General features: G+C 35.2%; 1 protein-coding gene across 1 annotated transcript in view; it reads right to left on the bottom strand.

Moving 5' to 3' along the window:
- Nucleotides 1-26,428, bottom strand: part of TBC1D12 (TBC1 domain family member 12) — a 93,453-nt gene that overhangs the window by 40,465 nt on the left and 26,560 nt on the right. Inside the window, exon 3 of the mRNA XM_069460163.1 lies at nucleotides 5,438-5,553. Coding sequence (XP_069316264.1) covers nucleotides 5,438-5,553 — 116 coding nt within the window. The remainder of the gene's footprint in view (nucleotides 1-5,437; nucleotides 5,554-26,428) is intronic.

Raw genomic sequence — 26,428 nt, 5'->3', positions numbered from 1 at the left:
AGTGGTTACCATAATGGACAGTGCAGATCTAGACTCTGAAGAAAAAGGGAGCAGTAACTGCCATCTAGATCATTTATGTAAGGGAATGGAATTAAACTAGCATATGCACAAAGATCACAGATTTTAAGTAAACATAAAACTGTCTCAAAACCACAGTCGTAAAAGCCTAATTAAAAGGAGTATGGTCCCTTTTTATACATGTGACTGTTTCAATGACAATTCACACCTTTGCTTTTCTAGACACAGTTCCCTGAACTATGCTGACCTGATCCTGAAGGAAGAAACAGGCTGGCATATATTAATAGCATACATCAGTCTTAGCATGTGAGCATCCCACTCTTAGAATGAAATGATTTGCAAGGAGTTAAAAACTGTTCAGGAAATGGAACTTTTCAGGTATATCACATTTTTTCATTATAGCTTCCTTTTCTGCAAAATAAACATACTTATATATGTACTCTTAAAACAAAATAGTACATAAATAATAATTGGCTTATTAATTATTCTAAGTCTTGGTGTGACCTCCGAAATCATCATACACGCAAAAACTCTCGTATATAGGTGTTCAATAAATATGGTCCCAAAGTTGAATGGACCATATCGTAAATATCCTATCAATCTTTGACAGTTTGAAGAAGAGCAGAGCTTCAGTACTATAATTGTTAAGTAACTATATGCTATGCAGTGAATAGAGCATAAAAACAAATACACATATAGAAGTTTTTTTGTTTTTTTTTTCAAAAGCTCACTAATTTTGCAGTCATCGGTCTGGAGAAGTAAATAAAAAAACAGGAATTTGAGACCAGCCTGGGAAACATAGCGAGATCCCATCTCTACAAAAAATCTGAAAAACCAGGCAGGCATGGTGGTACATGCCTGTAGTCCTAGCTACTCGGGAGGCTGAAGCAGGAGGATTACTTAAGCCCAGGAGTTTAAGGTTGCAGTGAGCTATGATCATGTCACCATACTCTAGCCCAGGTAACAGAGTGAGACTCTGTTTTTTTTTCAAAAAAAAAAAAAAAAGACAATATATGATATGATTCTTACATCTTATGGAAATGTCAATTAGTTACAGAGTCAAGACAAGAAACCATTAATGAATACCTAAGATAGCAAATGCTTAATATAAGATATGAACATTTGCTGTTTTTCAAAGGTATCATATAAAAGAATATACTTTACTTTTTATCACATTTCACTCGTATCTTTGAGGATTTCTACTATTTTGTTTGGCACTAATGTGTCTAGTAATTCAGTAAAGAACTTAGAAGGGAAAAATAGGTAGCTCTATTCATTGGCGGTTTTAAAAAACAGCACCATAAGCATCAGTGATTCAAAAAAATAGAAGATGCTCATAGCAACACATCAGCTCATTTGAACATTCTTACCTTCCTCAAGGCTGTCTTGATTTTGAGGTAGATTAGGACAATAGGCAGAGAGAAAATAAAATTTACAAAATGATGAAATTATAGAAATTCCTGTGTTTGAAATCCTCTAAAGGAGACTTCAGATGATTAAATGCTATAATTATTGCTCCATCTATAAAGAAAAGTTTCAACTACAAAAGCCTAAGAAGTCAATGATTCTGGATGCTCCTGGAAATTACAGAGACCAAGAAAGGAAAAAGTATGAATTTACAAACTCCCTTTGGAGGGTGAAACTCTTCCTCTCTTCATTATCACTTTGATCTATGGAGGAGAAAGTTTCCGACATCAATTTCACACTAAGGAAGAACTTCTGCCTCTTTTTCTACCCCGCTCACAGATGCCACCTCATAGTTGAAGATAGTGGTGTTACCAGTAGATAACACTCAAAAGTAAGACAGGTATCTTGAACCTGCCTTCATCCATAAACAGAAGAAACCTACAGATGATTCATGTTTCTGCTCCAGCTTCTCAGATTATGACTAGATAGATATTAGTTGGCCCAAAACTGCTAGGAGAGTATTCTAGGGGAGATAAAGTAGAAAGTTCCACTTAGTACTCAGGTTGTATCCACGTATTCCCATCTGGGTTTTCCCCCCCATCTGGTTTTATCCTCAATAAAATTGAAGTTTTCATTCTTCTCTGTTCTCCATATCTATCTTTCAACTGGTTGAAATAGAAGGAGGGATAAGCGATTAAGCATTCCCATATTGCAACACCATGGAAAAGACTTTTGTTCATTGGCTTGTTTTAGTTAGATAAATGTAAGTCAGTCACATATCACTCCCCCCCCAAAAAAATTCCCTTCAAATTTAAAAAGGTGAACAAAAATTAATCACAGCATCTCGGAGTTTAGTGGAACAGTAGAGATCAAATTCAACCACTATATTACAGTTGAGTAGACACACAGGAACAGAATAAAAGTACAATATTTATTATAATGAATATATTAGTTTCATATAGTTCAGTAGTAGATTGAAAAAAAAAGTATTTTTCAGCTGTTTATACAGTTTTTGATACACTGAGTTCTTATAATGTTATTGTGTCTACCATATTATTTCAAGTCAATTTCTTTGAACATTATTTCAAGGAACTGTTTGTACAAGTTACAAATTTAGAGAAGTAGGTATCACTGAAGGTTGAAGAAGTCAACAAAGACAGGATATAAAAGATAAAGCTTAATCCTTAATGGATTGGGTAGAAGAGAAGTAGAAATAAGATGAAGCTTCGCAAGTGAGGGGAATAATATGAGCCAAGGCATAAAGGCAGAAACTAAAGAGACAGGTGTAATATGAGATAGAGTACACTGGGGGAAAAAAATTTTGTCCCAAACACTGTCTAGAATAGAACTTTTTGTGTGATGTTTTCATAAACTCCTTCTGGGAAGAAATTAGCATTCCTGGTAAAAAGCGTAATCCATTTTGGATGAATTTTTAAAAAGCTTAAGAAAGTTCTTCTGGGAACTTAGTTATCTGCCTATTCAGCTGACAGTCAAGAGTCTAAAGATTTTTAACAAGATATTCTTTTCTTGTTTATCTAACCACTCTTGTTTTCCTATAAATGTCTCCACGAAGAAAAGAATCTTCAAATTGGCCTGGTTCATTTTTCTCCCAAGTTTGAAATAAAATTTTGACATGTTCTCATAACTAAATTTCTGAAAAACTTTTTTTGAAACAATGACTATAAACATACTCATCAAATCCCAAAAGAGGAGTATTGGGATCACAATTCTTTACGATAAAGGAATGTAACCAGAACAAAAAATTAAGGTACTTAATATGCCCAAATTTCTTCTCTTGTAACGTATAAAAAATATTCTACCCTCCTATTTGGCTCTAGATTATTTTACTATGCTTATCAGGTTAAGTAGGTGAAAAAAAGTACAGACCAGGAAAATCACAAGAAAGGCTAGGAGCTTTTACACTCAGAAAAAAACAGATTTCTAGTCAAAGAAAAAGAATATATTCAGAGAACCAAGGAGGACAAAAGGAGTTAAGAACCAAGTGATCTTGCTTTAGGGAAGGTGTGTTTTAATAATACATCAGACAGTATTTTGAAGAACAGCAACACGCAAAGAAGGGCAAAAACAGGAAGAGAAGAATTTAAGATGTTTTCCTGCGTATTAACAATGTATTCTTTTTTTTGATAATTAAAAAAAAATTTTGCATTTAGTAATTTTTTTTTTTTTTTTTTTAGAGATGAGAGTCTCACTCTGTCACCCACACTGGAGTGCAGTAGCATCATCACAGCTCACTGCAACCTCGAACTCCTGGGCTCAAGTGATCCTCCCACCTCAGTCTCTTGAGTAGCTAGGACTACAGGTATACATCATCACACTCAGCTAATTTTTTTTTTATTTTATTTTTTTGTGTAGAGACAGGGTCTTGCTATGTTGCCCAACCTGGTCTCAGCCTCACAAAGTTCTGGGATTACAGGCATGAGCCACCTCACCTGGCCAAGAATGTATTGTTAATAATAACAATAAACCAATTGGTTGACACTCAGAAGTTATACCATATAAAAGGCAAGGATAAGTACATCTTTTTTTTTTGTTTGTTTTGTTTTGTTTTGTTTTTCCTTAGGGATTACTGTAACCTAGATAAGTACATCTTAAGTGTCAAGAAAGGAAAAATAAACGCCCAAACACATTAAGATAAGGCACAGAGGGTTGAAATAAAAACAGATATAAGGAGCCAAGATTTTTTATGTTTCATATACAGGCTCATAGAGACTTCCAGACTTCTGTATAAGACTTGGACATCAACAATAGATTTTCTGCCAGGCTGTCGTTCTGGCTATCTGAGAGGCTGAGGCAGGAGGATCACCTAAGCTTAGGAGTTCAAGACAAGCCAAGGCAACACAGCAAGATCCTGTCTCTCTCTTTTTTTTTTTTTTTTTTTGAGACAGAGTCTCACTCTGTTGCCTGGGCTAGAGTGCCATGGCATCAGCCTAGCTCACAGCAACCTCAAACTCCTGGGCTCAAGCAATCCTACTGCCTCAGCCTCCCGAGTAGCTGGGATTACAGGCATGCACCACTATGCCTGGCTAATTTTTTCTATCTATATTTTTAGTTGTCCAGATAATTTCTTTCTATTTTTTTAGTAGAGACAGAGTCTCGTTCTTGCTTAGGCTGGAAGATCCTGTCTCTTAAAAAAAAAAAAAAAAACCTAAGAAAAATATATTTTCCCATATTAATTTTAGGAAACATGACGAGGATCAAATAAATTTTTTTTGGCTAGGCCTGGTGGCTCACGCCTGTAATCCTACCACTTTAGGAGGTTGAGTCACAGGAGGATCACTTGAGGCCAGGTGTTTTGAAATCAGCCTGAGCAAAAGTGATCCAGTCTCTACAAAAAATAGAGAAATTAGCCAGGCATGGTGACACATCCCTGTAGTCCCTGCCAACTGGGAGGCTGAGGCAGGAGGATCACTCGAGCCCAGGAGTTTGAGGTTGCAGCAAGCCATGATGACGCCACTGCACTCTAGCCCAGTAACAGAGCAAGACCCCATCTCAAAAAAAAAAAAAATTTTTTTTAAAATAAATCCCTTTCTGGGGCCGGGCGCGGTGGCTCACGCCTGTAATCCTAGCACTCTGGGAGGCCGAGGTGGGCGGATCGTTTGAGCTCAGGAGTTCGAGACCAGCCTGAGCAAGAGCGAGACCCCACCTCTACTAAAAATAGAAAGAAATTATATGGACAGCTAAAAATATATATAGAAAAAATTAGCCGGGCATGGTGGCACATGCCTGTAGTCCCAGCTACTCGGGAGGCTGAGACAGGATGATCGCTTGAGCTCAGGAGTTTGAGGTTGCTGTGAGCTAGGCAGACGCCACGGCACTCACTCTAACCTGGGCAACAGAGTGAGACTCTGTCTCAAAAAAAAAAAAAATAAAATAAAAAAATAAATCCCTTTCTGTATCTAATTTCTTGATATCTTTTAAGTGAAATAGTAAGCAAAATTAAATGTAGGTTTAAAATATGAACAGTGCTCCTGATGATCACTAAAATACTTACGATGGTCGATCCTCAAGAATGAGGGCAGTGGTAGAAAGCGGCTCAAATTCAAAATTTTTACGTCTTGAAGACTGAGGTGGTGGTTTACAAGTCCTCCCTGTTCGTGCTTCATATTCCTAGAGTAAATAAAATCATACTTTATGCAAAGATTGTTCCCATATTCAGTGTGTATTATTAAATCTGTACCATTAAGGATATTATGCTATAATTGGGGATACATACAATTCATATGTTTGGTAAAAATATGAGGCAGACAAAAAATAAAAGTCAAGGTTATTTTTTCCTGGAGCAACATAAATTATGAATTTATATTACATACACAGTATCAAAATGTGTTAAGAGAAAGAAAGATATAAATGCACTAGATTAATTAGTTAAGGTTTTAGGGAGACATTCTTGATTGCCTTCTACGTACCAGCTATTCAAACCCAGCCTTGAATAATCTATAAGCAGATAAACCTACTTTCTAAACCTTCAATCTGATCAATGACGGAAATGCTGAGACAAGATACAGATAATCCCATTATAATGCTCTGAAGAACTCTCACAAGGGTGACACTGAACTTCTAATCGAATGATGGTTTTGGATTTCAATCTGCTATGAATCTACTACAAATACAGCTACTTGCTCTAAATTTAAACAACACTTCACCAATACATCTTATTAAAAATATGGCCAAAGAAGGCCAGACATGGTAGCTCACACCTGTAATCCCACACTTAGGGAGGCCAAGGCAGGAAGATCACTTGAGCCCAGGAGTTCAAGACCAGCCTGAGCAACAAGGTGAGACTCTGTCTCTACAAAAAATTAAAAAAAAAAAAAAAATTAACTGGGCGTGGTGGTGCACACCTCTAGTCCCTGATACTCGGGAGGCTGAGGCTGGAGGATCATAGAGCCCAGGAGTTCAAGGTTGCAGTAAGCTATGATGATCCCACTGTACTCTAGCCTGGCCAACAGAGCAAGGCTCTGTCTCAAAAAAAAAAAAAAAAAAAAAAAGGAAAGCTGAACATTCTAAAAATATATATATACACACACACGGCCAAAGACTGTCAAATATTTCACTAAAATTAAGAAACTATTGCTATTTTATTTCTCTAATTCATTCATCCAATCTGATAATCGTATTAAAAGAAATGAAGTTGAGTTGATATTTTTTGGTTGCAGTATTTTTGGAGACAGAGTCTCACTCTGTTGCCCTGGGTAGAGTCCAGTGGCATCATCATAGTTCACTGCAACCTCAGTATTCTTTCATAAATTTTCACAAACTTCTGAAATTTATTTCTAGAAGTTTACCAAAGATCAATAACACGTTTACTGGCTTGTAATTTCCAGAACCTACATTTTCCCCATTCTAAAAATTCAAGATAGCATCTGATCATCTCCAGGTACCAATTAAATTTTTCCATGAAATTCTCAAAGATTATTCAATGGTTTCATAAGCTATGTAAGCCCATCAGCAGCTAGAGAAGACATTAATTTATATGAGTAAAATGAAATGCACTTAAAGTGGTCAGATGTTTCACTTACTATTTACTTAACTATCATAGCCTATACTTCTTTTTATACTATTATTACATCTTTTTCAATTCAAAGACTATTTCTCCTTACTGAATCAGGCAATTTTAAAATGCAAACTGATGGTTCCACATCTCTTAAAAATCTGATTATCTTCCTGAAGCTTAATCTTCTTATTTGACATATTACTTTTAAAAAACAACTTATGTTAGCTGAGTGCAGTGGCTCACACCTGTAAACCTAGCACTTTGGGAGGCCAAGGCAGGAGGATCACTTGAGGTCAGGAGTTTGAGATCAGCCTGAGCAAGAGCGAGACTCCATCTCTAGTAAAAACAGAAAAATTAGCCAGGCGTGGTGTTGTGCATCTGTAATGACAGCTATTTGGGAGGCTGAGGCAGGAAGATCACTTGAGCCCAGGAGTTTGAGGTTGCTTTGAGCTAGGCTGACGCCATGGCACTCTAGCTCAGGTGACAGAGCGAGACTCCGTCTCAAAAGAAAAAAAACACAAAAAACTTATGTTGTCTTGAGCATTTTCTAAAAACTTCTGCTTACTTTGTGGTTCCAGCCACGGTTTATATAGTTTTATAATCATCTTTACTTCTACATTTCCCCTTCCATCTACTAAATCTATGCTCTATTAATCTGAGAATTCCCTTGCATCACACCACATTGTGCTTTTAGAAACTTCTCCTTTCTCAAATTCTGTGGGATTGTGTACTCTTATGTTTATTAATTCTCATCCCAAAAAATCATACAGACTTTCATAGTCAAAAACCATGCACTCATTTCTTTTTGTCTTTTGTAATTTTCTTTCCTAACATCTAGGATACATATCTAATCATGTTCAGTGTTTCTTTTCTTCATTACAAAGTCCAGTGTAACAAAGCCTTTAATGCTAATTTTTTATTATTCAAAAATCATAGATACTAGACATATAAGAAGTTTGTTATCATTTAAATGACACTTTGTTTTCCTACTCACCAAGGTGACTCGGTTTCACTGCCAAATAGAATACAATGAATATTATCCAATAAAACATTCTCCATGCAAACAAATGCGAAGTGAATAGATGGCAAAATCAAACTTTTAAACCAATATATTAATAACAACTAATATTTACTGGCCCTTACTATGTCATGCACTGTGTTAAACATTTAACACATTTAATTATTAGAATAATACTGTTAGGCCCCTCACAGTGGAGAAAGCTGAGGCACAAAGATGTGTACCCACATGCTAAAGGTCATATGTGGCAGGCAGTCTGGCTCCAGAGTCTGGCCTTTTTTTTTTTAATTTATTTTTTATTGAGGTAAAATATATACATAATTTACCATATTTATCATTTTTCAGTGTTCATTTCAGTGGTAATAAAGATATTTATATTCTTTTTTTATTCCTTTCATCTTCTCCCCCTTCTTTCCCAGCCTGTAGCCTGGCCTTTTAAAGATCTATTATCTTTCTATATATATTAACCTGCAGTGAAATAGCTATCTAAGACAAGTTAAAAGAATGAAATTGATAAAATCATTCAGTGAAAGGCTCAGGGTAGATCAGACATACAATACCTGAATCACTGATCCTTCTAAATATCACAAAAAGAGACCACCAGACAGTACGTGTTTCTTGATGGCAATATGAAATATACCCCATCATTCATTTTTTTTTAATTTTAAATTTTTTTTTTTTTAAAGAGATGGGATCTCGCTTTTACTAAGGCTGGTCTTGAACTCCTAACCTCAAGCAATCCTCCCACCTCTGCCTCCCAGAGTGCTAGGATTATAGGTGTAAGCCACCACACCCCACCTACATAATCATCCTTGAAATATTCTTGCCAAAAGAAAAATCAAGCTTAAATATGATTGAGCCTGTAGAATTGTGCTCTCCAATATGGTAGCCAAAATTAGTGATAACCAAATAAGCCATATATTGTTAAATATACATAGAAAAATATTGGGAAATCTGAAGTATTAAGAGGTTCTGCTCTGGAGGGTGGGACGAGAAATGAAGGGCTTTTCTTTTACCTTAATAGTGTTGTTTGATTTTTCTTACAACAAAAAATAAAGTAGATCGTAAGACAGATCACTTATAGCCATGGTGGGTAATCGACAAAGATCTTTGTCAAGTCACACTAACTAAAATTAATACCAACTAAAGAGGTGGGATCAGAACTGGGGCAAAATGACAGGCATTATTTAGATGGGCAGAAAGGATTAGATGGCATAAGCCAGGGGGAGCAAGCAAAGGCATGGATCAGGGAAACACATTAACCTCACTGAAAAGGAAAAATGATGGGAATTTTTCTAATATTATTAGTTAGGATGCTTTTGATTACATACAATAGAAAACCCAACTCAAAACAGGTTTAGGCAAATTTATCAGATCTTAAAACTGATTATCCCAATTAGCTAACTTTGGACCTATTTGACCTAGAGGTTTGTAACATCAGTCAGAAACTCCACATCTCTACTGCTCTCTCAGCTCTGCCCTCTTCCATGTGATTTGCATAGGTAATTAAAAATTTAAATAAGTATTTGATTTTCATCTACATTCCTAAAAGTTGTATATACAAACTGGCAAAAGAAATTCTTCAGAGAGATAGGGTAGACTCCCACTTGGTGAACTGAGTAATTCACAGAAACTTTCTTGCTGAAACAATCTCTGTGATCCCTGTCAAACGGGAAACAAACAAGGTAAGCCTAAGATCACACTACTGTTGTACCTGGAGACAATTCTGAATATCAGGAGGAACCCAAAGAAATTCTTGCTGTTAGTGTGGAAAAGATGAGGGAAGACTAAAATTTTGGGGACAGAGAAGCAGAAAAGAAAGTTCTTCACTGAGAAAGAATTCCAGAAATTGGCACAGCAGTCCTCTTAAGTCTTTAACGCAATATCAATCTACATGTGTGTATGGGAAAACACTACAAAGCTGGACAAAGAAGAACTTTGGGGTAAAAAACAATTACTGGAGAGCTATAAGCAAATAGTTCCCAGAGCTCTCACTCAGGGCTAAGAATTATTCACATTCTCACCAACCAAAATAAAGTCATCACTGATTAGACAGGACATTCAAGAGAGATCCCAGAAGGTCTCTTTGTTGGATGTCAGATACTGTGAATTTTAGATATTGTGAATTGAGTGCTAAATGATGTTTGACTTTATTCTGTCCAGCAGTTAAGTTTCTCGTGCATCACTTTGAATCTCTTACGGCTTATTTATAAAGATTTTTTTAGTTCGAGCCTAGAGTAACTTTCTTTAGAGCTAATTTACCCAACAACTAAGAAATTATCAATGAACTTACTTTCTTCTGCAGTGTTTAAACTGCGGACTAATACCATCCAGTGAAATTTTCACTTCAGCTCTTGCATATTAAAAATTGCAGAAGAATTATCAAAGAACTTGAGGACAGAGCAACAGAAACTATACAAAATTAAGCAAAAAAGAAAAGTTTGAAAAAATATAAGCAGAGCTTTAGCAAACAATATCAAGCAGCCTAAATTGTGTGTAATTGTAGCCTGAGGTAAAGGGGAGAAAAATATTTGAGGAAAAATAGCTAAAATTGTCAAATTTTATGATGACTATACCCACAGACCCAAGAAATTCAACAAATTATAGGCAGAATACAAATAAAACCACACCAAAGGACATCATAAGCAAATTGCTGAAAACTAATATTAAAAAGAAAAATTCTAAATCGGCCAGAAAAAAAAATATGTAAAAAAGACTGAATGTGAAAATGACTACAGACTTCTCTCCTGAAATTATATAAGGCAAAAAACAATAGAAAAATCTTTAAATTGCTGAAGAGGAAAAAGAAAAAAAAAAAAACAATGGGAGAAAAAACACCTATTGACTTAGAATCCTGTATCAGAGAAATATCTTTCAAAAGTGAAAGCAAAATAAAAATATTTTCAGGCCAGGTGCGGTGGTTCACACCTATAATCCTAGCACTCTAGAAAGCCGAGGCCGGAGGATCGCTTGAGCTCAGAAGTTCAAGACCAGCCTGAGCAAGAGTGAGACCCCATTTCTACTACAAACAGAAAAATTAGCTGGGCATCATGGCGCACACCTATACTCCCAGCTGCTAGGGAAGCTGAGGCAGAAGATCACCTGAGCCCAGGAGTTTGAAGCTGCAGTGAGCTGCGATTATGCCACTGCACTCTAGCCCAGGTGACAGAGTGAGACCCTGTCTCAAAAAAGGAAAGAAAATTATTCAGGCAGAAAGAATGTATCACACAAAAACACGGATATACACAAAGAAAAAAAATGCACCAAAAATAATAAATATAGATAAATATAAAAGATGTTTTTCTCATTTCTTAAATTTTTTGGGAACATTTTGCTATTTAAAACAGAAATACATTGGTAAATGTATTAAGGGATTTACAACACAAAAGTCAGAAGGGAGAAAATGGCAGTACACTGTTGTAAGGTCCTTACATTACACTCTAAGTGCTACAATGTTATTTGCAAGTAGACCGTGATAAAATAAAGATAAATATCATAAGCCCTAGTGTAGTAGTTTTCAATGTTTAAGACCCAGACGCTTACCCACCCACCCTTCTCTCCTCACCATCTACCCACCAAAAAAAAAAAAGAAAGACCCATGTGAACAGGAGATGTTTTCATAGGGTCTGCAAAGTCAGAACTATATTCATAATAATGTTAATAGTTTATTAGTCTTTATCACTGTGTTGACATTTGCACTAATAGTGCTAAACGTTGAACAAACTGTCAGTGCTCTAGCACAAATCAAAGCAATGGCACCAAACTATACTACTAATCACTGTAGGCTTTACGACATGCACTCAAGGTTTCAAAAAAAGAGGGGAGGGAGAAGTGGCCAGATTAATTTAAGAATGCCTATGATGAAAGAGTAAAAACTATTAATTGCATTAAATCTTTACCTATGAGTAAACATCTTCTTAATGTTGTGTGTGACAAAAGAGAAGTATACATAAAGAATTTCTGCTGCACATCAAAGTACAATGATTGCCTATAAGAAATGTACTTACACAATTTTTTAGCTGTAAACTGGACAAACACCTTTTTTTTTAGTTAAAAAAAAAACTGATTGCAAACTCTAGTGGCAGACATTTTTTCAAAGTCAAAGTGGAGCCTTCATCCCCAATGTAACCATAAACCCACTCCTCTCAGAAAACCATAAACCCACTCAAGTCACAAGGAAATCATGAGACAAACCCAAATTGAAGACTATTCTAGAAAATACTTGACCAGAAAAGTCTCATCATAAAAACAAGGAAAGACTAAGAAACTGCCAAAGGCCATAAAGACTAAGGAATTATCAGCTGGGTGTGGTGGCTCACACCTATAATCCTAGCACTTTGAAAGGCCAAGGAAGGAGGATCACTTGAGGCCAGGAATTCAAAAACCAGCCTGAGCAATGCAGCAGACCTCGTCTCTACAAAAAATAGAAAAATTAGCCAGGCATGGTGTCACACGTCTTAGTCTCAGCTACTCAGGAGGCTGAGGCAAGAGGATTGCTTAAGCCCAGGAGTTTAAGGGTGCAGTTAGCTATGATGATGTCATTGCATTCTGGCCTGGGCAAAAGAGTGAGACCCTGTCCCCCCAAAAAGAAAAAGACTAAGGACTTATGATAGCAAAATATAATGTGGTATCCTGGATTGTATCTTGAAACAGAAATAGGACTTTAATAGAAAAACTGATGAAATCCAAGCAATGTCTGGAGTTTAACAGTAATGTAAAAATGACAATTTTCTTAGTTTTGACAAATGTCTAGGGGAATATACTAATAAGATGCTCTAATAACACTAGGGAAAACTGGATGAGAGGTATTTAGGAATTTTATGTATTAACTTTTCAAACTTTCTGTAAATCTAAAGTTATTCCAAAATAAAAAGTTTATTACAACAAACAAACAAAAAAGCATAAAGTGAGCAAGTGATTTCAAGGAAAGCAATTGAAAATAACTGTTGCCAATAATAAAATTCAACCTTTCCAGTGAGAATTAAAATGCTGCAAAACATGTAAATGCCACCATATATTTGACAGCTTCCTGTAGTTAAACTTTTCTAATTAGATGACTAGCAATATTACTAAAATTTTTTGTTATAATATTACGAAATGTTATATTTGGAAGATTTGCATATTTGGTGAATTAATATTTTCCAAATGATGAATGTGTGATGTACAAATCCATGCATGAATAAATATATCCATGCAAAGTTCAAGACAGACCAATGGATTTTAATATAAGAGTTATACGGTTTCAGAGCCCACCATACAACTTACCTTTAAGAAACTGCCACTTAATGAGTTTGAGTGGTATCAAAGAAGAATATCCACAATTAACTGAAAAGGCTATGAAAATGCTCTTCTTTTTACTATGTACATAACTGTGTGAGGTTTTCTTCATGTACTTAAGCTAAAACAACATATAACAAGAAATCAAATGCAAGAGTAGATATGAGAACTCAGCCTTCTTTTATTAAGCCAGACATTAAAGAGATCTGAAAAATGTAAAACAATGCCACTCTTCTCACTACTTGTTTTTTTATAAGTTATTTTTCACAAATATGTTAAGATAAAATAGCTTTATTATTGTGGGTTTTTTGGAGACAGGGTCTTGCTCTGTCACCCAGGCTGAAGTCCAATGGTGTGATCATAACTCACTGCTGTCTCAAACTCCTGGGCACAAGTAATCCTCGTGCCTCAGCCTCCTGAGTAGCTGGGATTACAGGTGTATGTCACCACATCCAGCTAATTTTTTAAGTTTTTTCTAGAGACAGGGACTTGCCATATTGCCCAGGCCCAATATGCCATATCACTTGAACTCCTGGCCTCACGTGATCCTCCCTCTTTGGCCTCTCAAAGTACTGGGATCACAGGCGTGAGCCGCCTCGCCCAGCCTATTATTGTTGTTTTTATATGATTAATGCACACTTTAAAATTTCCGTTTTAATTTTGGGTATAGTAATTGATAATCTGCAGGAACAAAAATTCTTTGAGATCTTTGATAACCACAAATCCAAAGGGATCATGAGACTAAGCCATTTGAAAACTGCTGGCCAAGACCAACCACTGAAAAAGTAAAACAAAGATACAGCTAATAAGCTAATACTGGAGATAAAATGTAGTGATAAAAATACTCATTCAATCCAAAAGAAGGCAGGAGAAAAGGCAACAAGAAAGACCAGATGGACAATTTGAAAAGAAATAGCAAGATGGTAAATTTAAAACCCAACCAATAATGGCATTAAATGACATCCACATAAAAAGTAGAGGGTATCAGACTGTATATAAAAAGCAAGACCCCTGTCTACAAGAAAGCCACTTTAAATATAAAGACAGATAAAAATGAAAGTCAGACAGAAACTTCATAAAAAGAAATATTGCCAGGGCAAAAAAGACAAGGCATTGATGCTAAAGGGGCCAATTCACCAAGAAGACATTAAAACAAAGCTTCAAAAAACATGAAACAAAAACTGACAGAAAGAAAGGAGAAATAACCAAGTAAATTTCGGTGGAGATTTTATTACTCCTCTCTCATTAATCGGTAGAAAAACTAGAAAATCAGCAAGAATATATAAGATTTAACACTATTATCTAAGGCGACCTAATTGACATTTATAGAATACTTCACCCAACATCTGCAGAATACATATTATTTTTCAAGTACACAAGGAAGATTCAGTAAGACAAGCTATATTGGGGATATAAACAAAACTCAATAAATTTTCCTGAATCAAGGATCAAAGAAGGTTAAAAAAAAAAAAAAGGATTGAAATTGTATAACATATATTGTCTGATTTCTGTGGTTTGAATATTTGTCCCCTCCAAAACTCACACTGAAATTTAATCTCCACTGTGGCAGTACTGAGAGGTGGGATCTTCAAGAGGTGACTGGGTCATGAGAGCTCTGCCATTTTCTTTTGCTCATAATAGAATACCTAAAACTAGGTAACTTATAAAGAAAAGGGATTTATTTCTTACAGTTATGGAGGCTAAGAAGTCCAAAATTGAGGGCCTGCATGTTCTGAGAGCCTCCTTGCTGGTGGGGACACTCTGCAGAGTCCCAAGGTAAAGCAGGGCATCACATGGCTGGGGGGTGAGTGTGGGAGTTCAGTTCTCTCTTCCTGTTCTTATAAAATTACCAGTCCCACTACTAGGATAACCCATAAATACATTAATCCAAGAATGCATTAATCCATTCATAAGGGCAAAGCCTTCATGATCAAATCACCTCTTAAAGGCCCCGCTTCTCAATACTGACTCAGTGGAGGTTAAGTTTCAACATGAGTTTTGGAGGTTACAAATATTCAAACCATAGCAACAATCTACTCAAAATAATAACAAGGGCAGGGACGGTAGCTCATGCCTATAATCTCAGCACTTTGGGAGGCCAAGGCAGGAGGGTTGCTTGAGGCCAGGAGTCCGAGACTGGCCTAAGCAATATCCTGGGTGAAACAGCAAGACCTCATCTCTATAAAAAATAAGAAAAATTAGCTGGGTATGGTGGCGTGCACCTGTAGTCCTACCTGCTTGGGAGGCTGAGGCAGGAAGATTGCTTGAGCCCAGGAATTTCAGGCTGCAGTGAGCTATGATCCTGCCACTACCCTCTAGCCGGGGCAGTAGAGTGAGACCCTGTCTCTAAAAAAGTAAAAAAAAAAAAAAATAAATGTACTCAATCACATCAAGAGGTTAAAGATAAAATCATGTGATCACACCAATAAATGCAAAAAAGACATTTTACAAAATCCAGCACCTACTCATAAGAAAACAAACTCTCTTATTAAACTAGAAATAGAGGGAAACTTCCTCAACTAGATAAAGAACAGCTACAAAAAACCCACAGCTAACAACACTTAACGGTGAGAAACCAGAAGCTTTCTCGCTAAGATCAAAACAAGGCAAAGATGTCCCCTCTCACCACTGCATTTCAACATCATAATGGAAGTCCTACGTATTGCAATAAGAAAAGGATACAAAAGTTGCACTGATTGAGAAAGAAGAAATAAAACTGTCTTTGTTCACAGATGCCGTGACTGTCTATGGAGAAAGTCCAAAAGAATCAACAACAAAACTCCTGGATCTAATAAGCAATTACAGGAAAGTTATAGGATACAAGGCGAATACATAAAAGTCAATCGCTTTTTTATATAACAGCAATGAATATCATGTGGAATTTGAAATTTAAAACTTATTACCATCTATATTGGCCTCAAAAAATGAATTAGGTATAAATATAACAAAATATATATAAGATCTACATGAGGAAAACTACAAAACTCTGATGAAAGATATCAAAGAACTAAGTAAGTGGAGAGATACTGCATGTTTATGGATAGGAAGATTCAATGTTTTTGAGATGTCAGTTCTCAACTCAATCTATAGATTCAACACAATCCCAATCAAAATCCCAGCAAGTTATTTTGGGGATGACTAACTGATTCTAAAGTTTACATGGAGAGACAAAAGACTCAGAACAGACAATCCAATATTGAAGGAGAGGAAAAAAAAATTAGAGGATTGACACTACCTGAATTCAAGACTTACCATAAAGCTATAGTAATCAAGACAATGTGGCATTGGTGAAAGACCAGACAAATAGATCAATGGAACCGTAAGGAGATTCCAGAAATAAGCCCATATAAATATAGTCAACTGATCTTTGACAAAGGAGCAAAGGCAATACAATGAAGCAAAGATAATCTTTTCAAAAAGTGGTGCTGGAACAATTGACATTTGCATTAAAAAAAAAAAAATCAATCTGCATACAGACCTTATATCCATCACAAAAAATGAACTCAAAATGGATTACAGACCTAAATGTAAAATGCAAAATTATAAAACTTCTAGAAAATAACGTAGGAGAAAACCTAGATGGCCCTGAGTATGGTGATGACTTTTGAGATCAAAAACCACAGGCATGATCCACAAAAAAGTATAGCAGGTGGTCATGTTCCAAGACCTCCAATGGATATAGAAATCATGAACAGCACTGAACCCTACACATACATAACTATGATAAAGTTTAATTTATAAATTAGGCACAGTAAGAGATGAATAACAATAGAACAATTATAACAATATACTGTAATAAAAGTTATGTGAATGTGGTCTCTCTCTCTCAAACACACACACAAAATATCTTAATATTTTCAAACTGTGCTTGACCACAGGTAACTGAAACTATGGAAAACAAAACTGAAGATAAGGAGGGACTATGTAATTGAGAAGCTGGAGTTCAATAAATTTAAAACTTCTGTTCTGTGAAAGACAATGTCAAGAGAATAAGACAAGCAACAGAAAGGGAGAAAATATTTGCCAGACATATCTGATGAAGGACAGTTATCCAAAATATAGAAAGAATTCTTAAAACACAACAATAAGAAACTGAACCTGATATAAAAATGAGCAAAAGACCTGAATAGACACCTCACCAAAGACGACATACAGATGTTAAGTAAGCATATGAAAAGATGTTCATCATACGTCATTAGGGAACTGCAAATTAAGACTGTGAGATACCACTACACAGCTATTAGAATGGCCAATTCAAAACACTGATAACACCAAATGCTGGAGAGAATGTGGAACAACAGGAATTCTCATTCATTGCTGGTGGGAATGCAAAATGGTGTAGTCACTTTGGAAGACAGCTTGTCAGTTTCTTGCAAAACTGAACATACTCTTACAATATGATCCAGCAATAGTACCCCTTGGTATTTACTGAAACATATAACCGCACAAAAACTTGCATAGAGAAGTTTATAGGAGCCTTATTAATAATTGCCAAAACCTGGAAGCAACCAAGACGGCCTTCAGCAGGTAAATGGACAAACTGTGGTATACCCAGACAACAGAATATTATTCAGCACTAAAAAGAAATGAGCTATAAAATCACAGAGAGGCAAGGAGGAAACTTAAATCTGTATTACTGAGTGAAAGAATCCAATCTGAAAAGGCTACATACTGTATGGTTTCAACAATACGACACTCTAGAAAATGCAAAACTATGTAAATAGTAAAAAGATCTATGGTTGCAAAGGGTTGTGGGGGAGAGAGGGATGAATAGGCAGAGCACAGAGGAATTTTAGGACAGTGAAATTACGCTATTATGATACTACAACAGTAGATACATGTCATCATACATTTGTCCAAACCCACAGAATGTATAATAAGAAGAGTAAACTCTACATAAACTATAGACTTTGGGTGATGATGTGTCAATGTGGGTTCATCAGCTATAACAAACAAACCACTGTGGTAAAGGACACTGACAGTGAAGGAGGCTGTGTGTTCGCACGTGTATGTGTGGAGATCCTCTAGGGTATATGGAACTCTGTACTTTCTGCTCAGTTTTGCTATGAACTACTCTAAAATAGGTTTAGTAATTTAAATATACATATCTCTGTGTGTATACACACACACATATATACACACACATGAATAATACATGAATGAATATAATGAATAATAACTGTGATTAACTCTAGTTTATCCCTGGAACACAAAGTTGGTTTAATAACCCCAAAACCAACTTAAAATGTAATCAGAAAAATGGTCAAAACAGGCTGCATATGAGTTTTGCCCCATCTGAATGGACCAAAAAGCTAGATATATAATGCTATCAAGCATCTGAAAGACATATTAAATAAATCAAATTTCTGAAGGATGGTTACATCTTAGCCTTCAAATTGTTTTCTACATACAATGCTTCAAATATTATATGTTTGAATTATTATACCTGGCACTCAAGCAAAGGTAACTAAGCACACAAAGAGATAAGATATTATCTGCTAGCAAAAACTAACAGAAACAATATTCTATATAAACAGACCTATAGGATTTCCAGACATTGGAATTTTCAGACATATGAAACAACTATACTTACTATGTTCAAGGAGATAAAGGCCAAGCTTGAAATTTCTGCAGGGAACTGTACACTGTAAAAAGTGATATAGATTTTTAGAAGAACCAGCTAGGAACACAAGAATTGAAAAACACAAAATTGGCATTAAAAACTCAATGTATGGGGCCAAGGGATCTGTATTCTTAATAAATTCCCTAGGTAGCTCTAATAATCCACTGTGTGTGAAAACCAGAATCATAGATTGCCATAATATATCTTAATGTCCTTGTCCACAAACCCACTGTTTTTCTTAACCTTATTTTTTTCTTTTATTTGTTTAATAATTGTACATATTTATGGGGTATATAGTGATGTTTCAATATATATAATCTATAGTGATCAGATCACAGTAATTAACACATCCATCATCTCAAACATTTATCATTTCTTTGCACTAGGAACATCAATATCCTCCTTCTAGTTATTTGGAACTATTATTATTGTTAACTATAGTCATGCTATAGTGCTACAAAACACTGGAACTACAAAACAGCTGTAATTTTTTATCCTTTAACAAATATCTCCCTATCCCTTCCTTCCCCCTACCATTTCTAGCCTCCAGTATCCTTTGTTTACTTTTTACTTCTATGAGGATCAACTTTTTTTTTTTTTTTAGCTTCCACATGAGTGAGAATATGTGGTGTTTAACTTTCTGTTCCCGGCTTATTTCACTTAACATAATGTCCTCCAGTTCCAACCATGTTGTTGTGAATGACAGGATTATCATTCTTTTTTTAAGGCTGAACAGTATTCCACTGCGTGTGTGTGTGTGTGTGTGTGTGTGTGACAGAGAAAGAGAGAGATATTCACACACACTACATTTTTCTTTATCCATTCATCTGTTGTTAGACACTTGTGTTGATTCCATATCCTGGCTATTGCGAATAGTACTGCAATAAACATGGGGGTGTAGATGTCTCTTTGATATATTGATTTCCACTCTTTTGGATAAATGCCCAGTAATGGGGATTGCTAGATCTCCACTGTTTTCTAATTTAGTTTCCATAACACCTTCTTCAGAATTATTTTTCTAATATATGTATTTGATATCTCAGTACCTTATTTAAAAGTATTATGGACAAAACTTAATCCTATAACCTCCTTCCTAATGATCCTTTACCATCTACCCTACATCCCTGATATACTGGCCTACTAACTAAACAGATCTTGCTCATTTCTGTTTGCTCATTCAATTTCCACTATCTAGAATGGCTTTCCCCAATCTTGTTTGCCTGCTGAATTCCTACTAATACACTTAGAAACACAATTCACACGTCATCTTTGAGCAGGATAAATTGCTCTTTCAGCTGTATTCTCACACACTGTTTAAACTTTATTACAATGCTCACCACACAATATCATAGTCATATATGAAACTCTCTTTTCCTCTCCCTTGTTCCTGGCAGTTATACTGGAATAACTCAAAGGCTAGGACTCATGACACAGTCAATGTTTTTTTGAGTAAAGTATGCATTCATTGAAATGAAAGCCAAAATATCTTAAAGAATAATTTAGGATCGATCAAGAATTTTTGTCCTTCAAGTTCTGCTGGAGAAACGGTCTGGCACTTGCTAATCTGAGGTCATACACCGAATGGGTAATAGACTGGTATTCTATAATATTATATTCTGATGCCTTGGGCTCTGTAGCCAAAGCGATCCATCAGAAAGACAGTGTACTGGGAGGGAAATACGTGAAAAGATCAGACTGGATTCAAAGGGAGGGTGGCAGAAGTCTTTGAATAGGCTTCTTAAAGTAGTAAAATATAGGAACTAAAAAGAATAGAAGCTTCTTTTCCAAAGACTAGGAGAAAGCCAAAACAATCTGATATCTACACTGATATACTCACTGACTGACTTGACTTCGAGTTTCAGTGGACAGTGGAACCACTCCTCTTAAAGGGGTTAGTGTTAAACACATTAGTAAGTAAACCCTTCTATTTCTACATGCTGTCAACAGTTTATAGAGAGCCAGAATAATGTTTCAGAAACAGAAGAAACTTCTATGTGGACATCTCTACCATCTTAAGACCATTTCTGCCTAAGAGAAAGGGACTCTCTTACACAGGTTGATACAAGAGCCAAGGAAACCATCATGCTTGGGGTAGAGACTTTAGCAAATAATGATGTCTTTACTAATTCTAAATTGTATTCCTTAATCTGGAAATTAAGAGACATGAAACCCATCCTACATTTTAAGCTTAATTGAAAGCTTGGGGCAAAGCATTTCATCACTCTTTGGCCTATAGGAGTGCCTTAGTAAACTTCATTTTGACAAAGTTATTAGCACAATTTGGTTTGTTTAGTCTGATGTCTAACATAATATACAAGTCTGAGATAAAGACAGAATAAATAAAACTTTTAAAAGTAACTTTGTAATCAAACTGTATTCATGTAATCAAATAAAATGTATTCAGAGAATTTTCACACTGTAATCCCTATCCAAATTTCTGTTTCTGATAAAAGAAAAAAATCCCCCCAAATTCTATCCTGTTTGTGAGAACTTGTTTTTTTTTTTATTCTTCTAGTATTCCTCAATTTAAACTTCTCTTTTGAGGCTTATACTTCTTCCCTCTCCCAGAAGCATAGACCCAGAACTGCTCAGTCTTTAGACCACAAAATTAATTTTTATGAAATTCATTGATTCACACATAAGAAATGCATAACAAATTATCAACTATGAATAAAGAACACACATGCAACTGGAAAGGTAATTATTCACTACCTTTTCAAGGTGACAACAGGTAGAGTAAATAAAAGTGAAAATAAAACATGCAAGGGTAAAGCGATTTTAAAAACTTCTCAAGAATAAATTCTGAACATAGTACAGCCCCTCCACAATTTAATGATGAAAGAAGTACTTATTTTTGTAGTACTTAGCCAAATTTTACAGCAAGGGTACATATATTTAAGCATAATTAAAACCAATGAACTTGTTTTCAAATATGCTAATAGTACACAGACCAATAAAGTCAGTAGTCAGAAAATTAAGCTCTAACACATTCAAAGTATGACACATTTAACTACTACTCACAAAGCACATGTATGCTAGTCCTTTCCATGATATTATTGTTCCTATAGTAAAAAAAATTCAAAAGTAAAGGCTTAACTGAGGCGAATGACCTATTCTTTTAGATAATTTGAAGCACTCAGATTAAGAAATCAGTCAGTATCTTAAAACTTTTTTCCTTGCCTGCCAAAAGTTATGTGAAACTGATTCAACCACTAAACTAACACTTCACTAACAAAATGGCATGTGTGTTGACGAAAAACTTGAACTATCATCCAACTACCATAATCTCATTTTCACATTAAAGATACCAATATAAACAGCAAAAAAGATCACTTTCTACTGAAAGATTGTCAGTCTGACATAGTGTGTATTCAATCTAGTATTCGATATCATAATTATACATAACATAGGTCATTTGAAATCATTCTCACTCGTAGTTTGGAGTTCATAAGGCCAAGTATTTAGCTGTATTCCAACTGTATCTATTAATTTAGAAAAAAACAAAAACCCAATTGAACTACAATATAACAAATACTATTTACAATTAACAGATGCAATTTTTAACATCGCTCGCCAACTGGTTCACAAGGCCACAAGCAGGAATTTCACATCTGCAAAAGAACACATGTGATCATCCTCAAAAAATAATACTATGAATATTCTTGTGATTTAGAAATTGACCATCAAGTTAAATGTCAAACTTCAGTATGACTTTGCTATTATCCTAAAATGTTTTCTATTTTTCTTCACATGTAAACATGGGAAGCACTAAAATTGATGAGAATTTTAATAAAAGTTACTATAGGAATAAATTTTTTAAAAAATATTTTACCTAAAGATAGCTTTCACTTACGAACTTCATGTATCTCTGAAAAGCAACAGGTACAAATCATGTAAAGGCAAATTATATATACATATGGTGACATTTTGTTCTTGAAATAAATTGCAAGAAAAATATACATGATAAGACCATATATGTAAAATATACACATGCAAAAATAATTGTGTTTTTCCACACAAAAAATGAATTGTAAAACTCCAAAAAATGTGAAGGAAAAGTGAAATGAGATATATCATACTATAATGTTTTATATTTTATAAAGAGAATACAATCATGTGCTATTTGTATAATTAATAATTAACAGAGAAAAAAGTTTATAAATCAAATCTTAACTTTCCTATTTATTTAGTGTATATTCTTACAGATGTCTTTTGATTAAAAAAAAAAAAAAAAAAGAATTCTGGCCCCAAAACATAATCACACTCGTACTTAAGAATATGGCACCTCAGTCAGATGCGTTGGGGCACACCTATAGTCCCACCTACTCAGGCAGCTGAGGCAGGAGGATCACTTGAGCCCAGGAGTTCAAGCCAGGGCAACATAGCAAGAACTCATCTCTTAAAAAAAAAAAAAAAAAAAATTAAATAAAGAATATAATAACTCCTTTCTGAATACCTGCTTTAAAAATGTATTATTCATTGAAATAATACTACTACTCTAATCTCCTAATAAATCTTACAGTTTTACCACTCAAAAAGCAAATGAGGCATTTTTAGAAAGCTCAAAGGAATTTATCTTGACTTTTGTACCTTGAGCACTGCCTCATTTCTTCAAGCAGTTTTATACCTTAATTACTAGCTACTTCTTCATTTCCTACAACTTTGATAGCTTAAGACTCTATACTAAAACAAGGCAGGTGTGTCCTAACATTCTTCAAGGCCTTATTGACAATATCTTCATTTTTGATTTCTGATTCCAAACATTCATTTGAAAGGGGCACATGGTAAAGGATCTCAAATCTAATTTTATATTCACAATGTTTTACAGAGTTCAAAAATCAGGGCTGTGAAAAAATGTTTTCAAGTTGGAACAGAGACATAAAGTTGTAAAGTTGTAAACCATTACTCTAAAGAGAAAATCATGCCCACTTTGAAAACGACAATTGCTGGGAACAGGACAGCAAAGTTAGACAAATGGGGAGTGGAGGACACACACAGATGTAAAAAAAAGAGAAAGCAGAAAATGAGAGGCAGAAACATGTTCCACCACATGGCAAAAGTGAAATATATTTTGAAGGTGGAAAAAGTAAAAGGAACAATGACTTGACTATACATAATGCCTCCCAGAAAACAAACAGAACCACAAAAAGGGCACCAAAATATAAATTAGTACCTACACCTTGCTGGAAAGCTCAAAAATTAAAATAAGTGGCTGGGGGAAATCATTTGTAATGGGACAGAGAAGAGGTTGTAGGGGACAGCAATTGCATTTCAACCCCACTCCATCTTTTCATATAAAAAAGAAACTGTTCCTTTCCTGATCACTCATCAAATTTCCACACAATATAAATAAAAAGAGAGAGGAAATGTGAGGCCTTGGCTTTCCCAAATGAAAACAGCAGATTAAAGGCATATAGCATATTGGTAAAGATAATTATCCAACCAGTAATTTAGAGACTTATGGTAAGAAAATATCGCAGAATGTTTATATGAAGATATAAAAATGTACGCACATGCATATTTAAGGTAAACTACTGTAAAGTCAATAGTACCTGTGCAAACCTTCAGTAGCAAGACCACTGTTTTGCCTCTAGAGGGCGAACTTGGTCTTCTGGAAAAACTAGACAAGAGAAGTTACTTTCAGACTTTACCAAAAAAAAAGGAGATAAAATTTAAGATGTCACAATAGCAAAGGTTCCCAACCTTTTTGGCTAACAATGCCTTTAGTATCTCAGTAATTTTTTCATGGCAACCTGTAAACCTAAAGAAATACCAAATGGTTCTGTTTAATAAGTAGCTATGTCCAAACAATTCAATAATTGATTTACATCCTAACAGTAACCATTTTTAAAAAATACACATAAATTGAAAGGAAGAAGTTTTCATTCTTAAATAGCAATCAATTCTAAGTGGGCATGTATAGCTTTTGTGCACTATACAGCTTCTCAAAGCTTGACCGAAATCAGATTAGACACTCTCATCTCCAGATACTGATTTTTGTCCAGTATCTGCTTGTTATCACAACAACCTCAGAAAAAACAGATTCATAAGGATATTAATATGATGCCACAGAAAAGTACTACTTAATGTTAGAACTGTGTACTATTTCAAATTAATAGTCCACGTGCACCACATACAACAAATGTGGAGTAATCACTGACTCTACCTCAAAAACTTTAAGTATCCCATGGTTCCCCTGCACATTAGCTGCAGCACACCAGAGTCCTGAGCACACAATTTGAGAATGAATCATGCACTATAGTTTTAAGTTCCTGCAGATAAACAGTCACTATTTTAATTACCTGTAAATAAAATTAACTAATGTTTTTATTTTTTACCTATCTACTCATTTTATTTTTTGTATATGTTCATGGGGTACAAGTGCATTTTTGTTACAATGATATATTGCATTGTAGTGAATTCAGGGCCTTTAGCACTCCTATCACTGAAGCAACACACCCACCCCCCTAACCCCAGTATTGTTTTTAAAGATCTAAAAATTATTTTCCTGTATTACTTGGAAAACAAGTTTTTCTTCTAAGCAATAAAGGAACACTATTAAATCGTTAAAGGAAGATACGTTTTCCAATTTGAATGATTATTGCCCTAATGTGGTTATTTTTATATATGTTGGCTATGATAAATCTGGAAAATACAATTGGAAAAGAGAAAAATAGGAAATTTGTTATGTATCTTCTTCTGAGCAATGACTTCTCTAAACTTAAATACTGCAAATTGATCCAGTCTCATTGCTTTCCATTCTCACTATTCTAGTAAGGAGCAGCAGAAGTTCAGGAGTCAAATAAGATCAGAAAGTGTTAAGAACTCAAGAATACAGGCCAGCATGGTGGCTCACATCTGTAATCCCAGTACTTTGGGAGGCCAAGGATCACTTGAGGCCAGGAGTTCCGAGACTAGCCCAGGCAACACAGGGAGACCCCCATCACTAGAAAAAAAATTTTTTTTTTAAATTAGCTGAGTGTTGGTGGTACATGCCAGATACTCAGGAGGCTGAGACAGGAGGATCCTTTGAGTCCAGTAGTTTGAGGCTGCAGTGAGCTATGACTGCGCCACTGCATTACACCCTCGGTGACAGAGAAAAACCCTGTCTCTTAAAAAAAAAAAACTCAAGAATATAGATGTTAATAGGGGTATTAGAAGAACTGGCTCCTAAATTACTACAAACAGATTATGTACCAACTCTTCTCACTTATGAAGTCCTTGGTTTAGGCCGAACATCAGAAAAGTGGCAAAGGAAAGAGTTCAACCTCATAATCTATTCAGTTTTTGTCTTTTACTATTTCATCAGTTCACAACTACCAATATTCATAAAATCTGTGCCACTGGCAAATGCTACCAAGTCCAACAGGAAATCAAAGTATGTGGTGAGAGTGATTAGCTGAGTTTTTTTTTTTTTTCTTCCTCCCTCTGGCTTCCTCCCTCTTTGAAAATAAATGTTCTATTACTTTAAAGAATTTTAACAACCATTAAAGATAATAGAAAATATGTGGCCTGTTTTTGGGGGGAAAAAAAAAGTTACTATAAACATCTATAATCCCAAAAGTTTCTA

Source organism: Eulemur rufifrons, chromosome 28, assembly GCF_041146395.1.
Source record: "Eulemur rufifrons isolate Redbay chromosome 28, OSU_ERuf_1, whole genome shotgun sequence".
In the NCBI taxonomy this organism is placed as follows: domain Eukaryota; kingdom Metazoa; phylum Chordata; class Mammalia; order Primates; family Lemuridae; genus Eulemur; species Eulemur rufifrons.
This window is presented reverse-complemented; position numbering and strand designations above follow the sequence as displayed.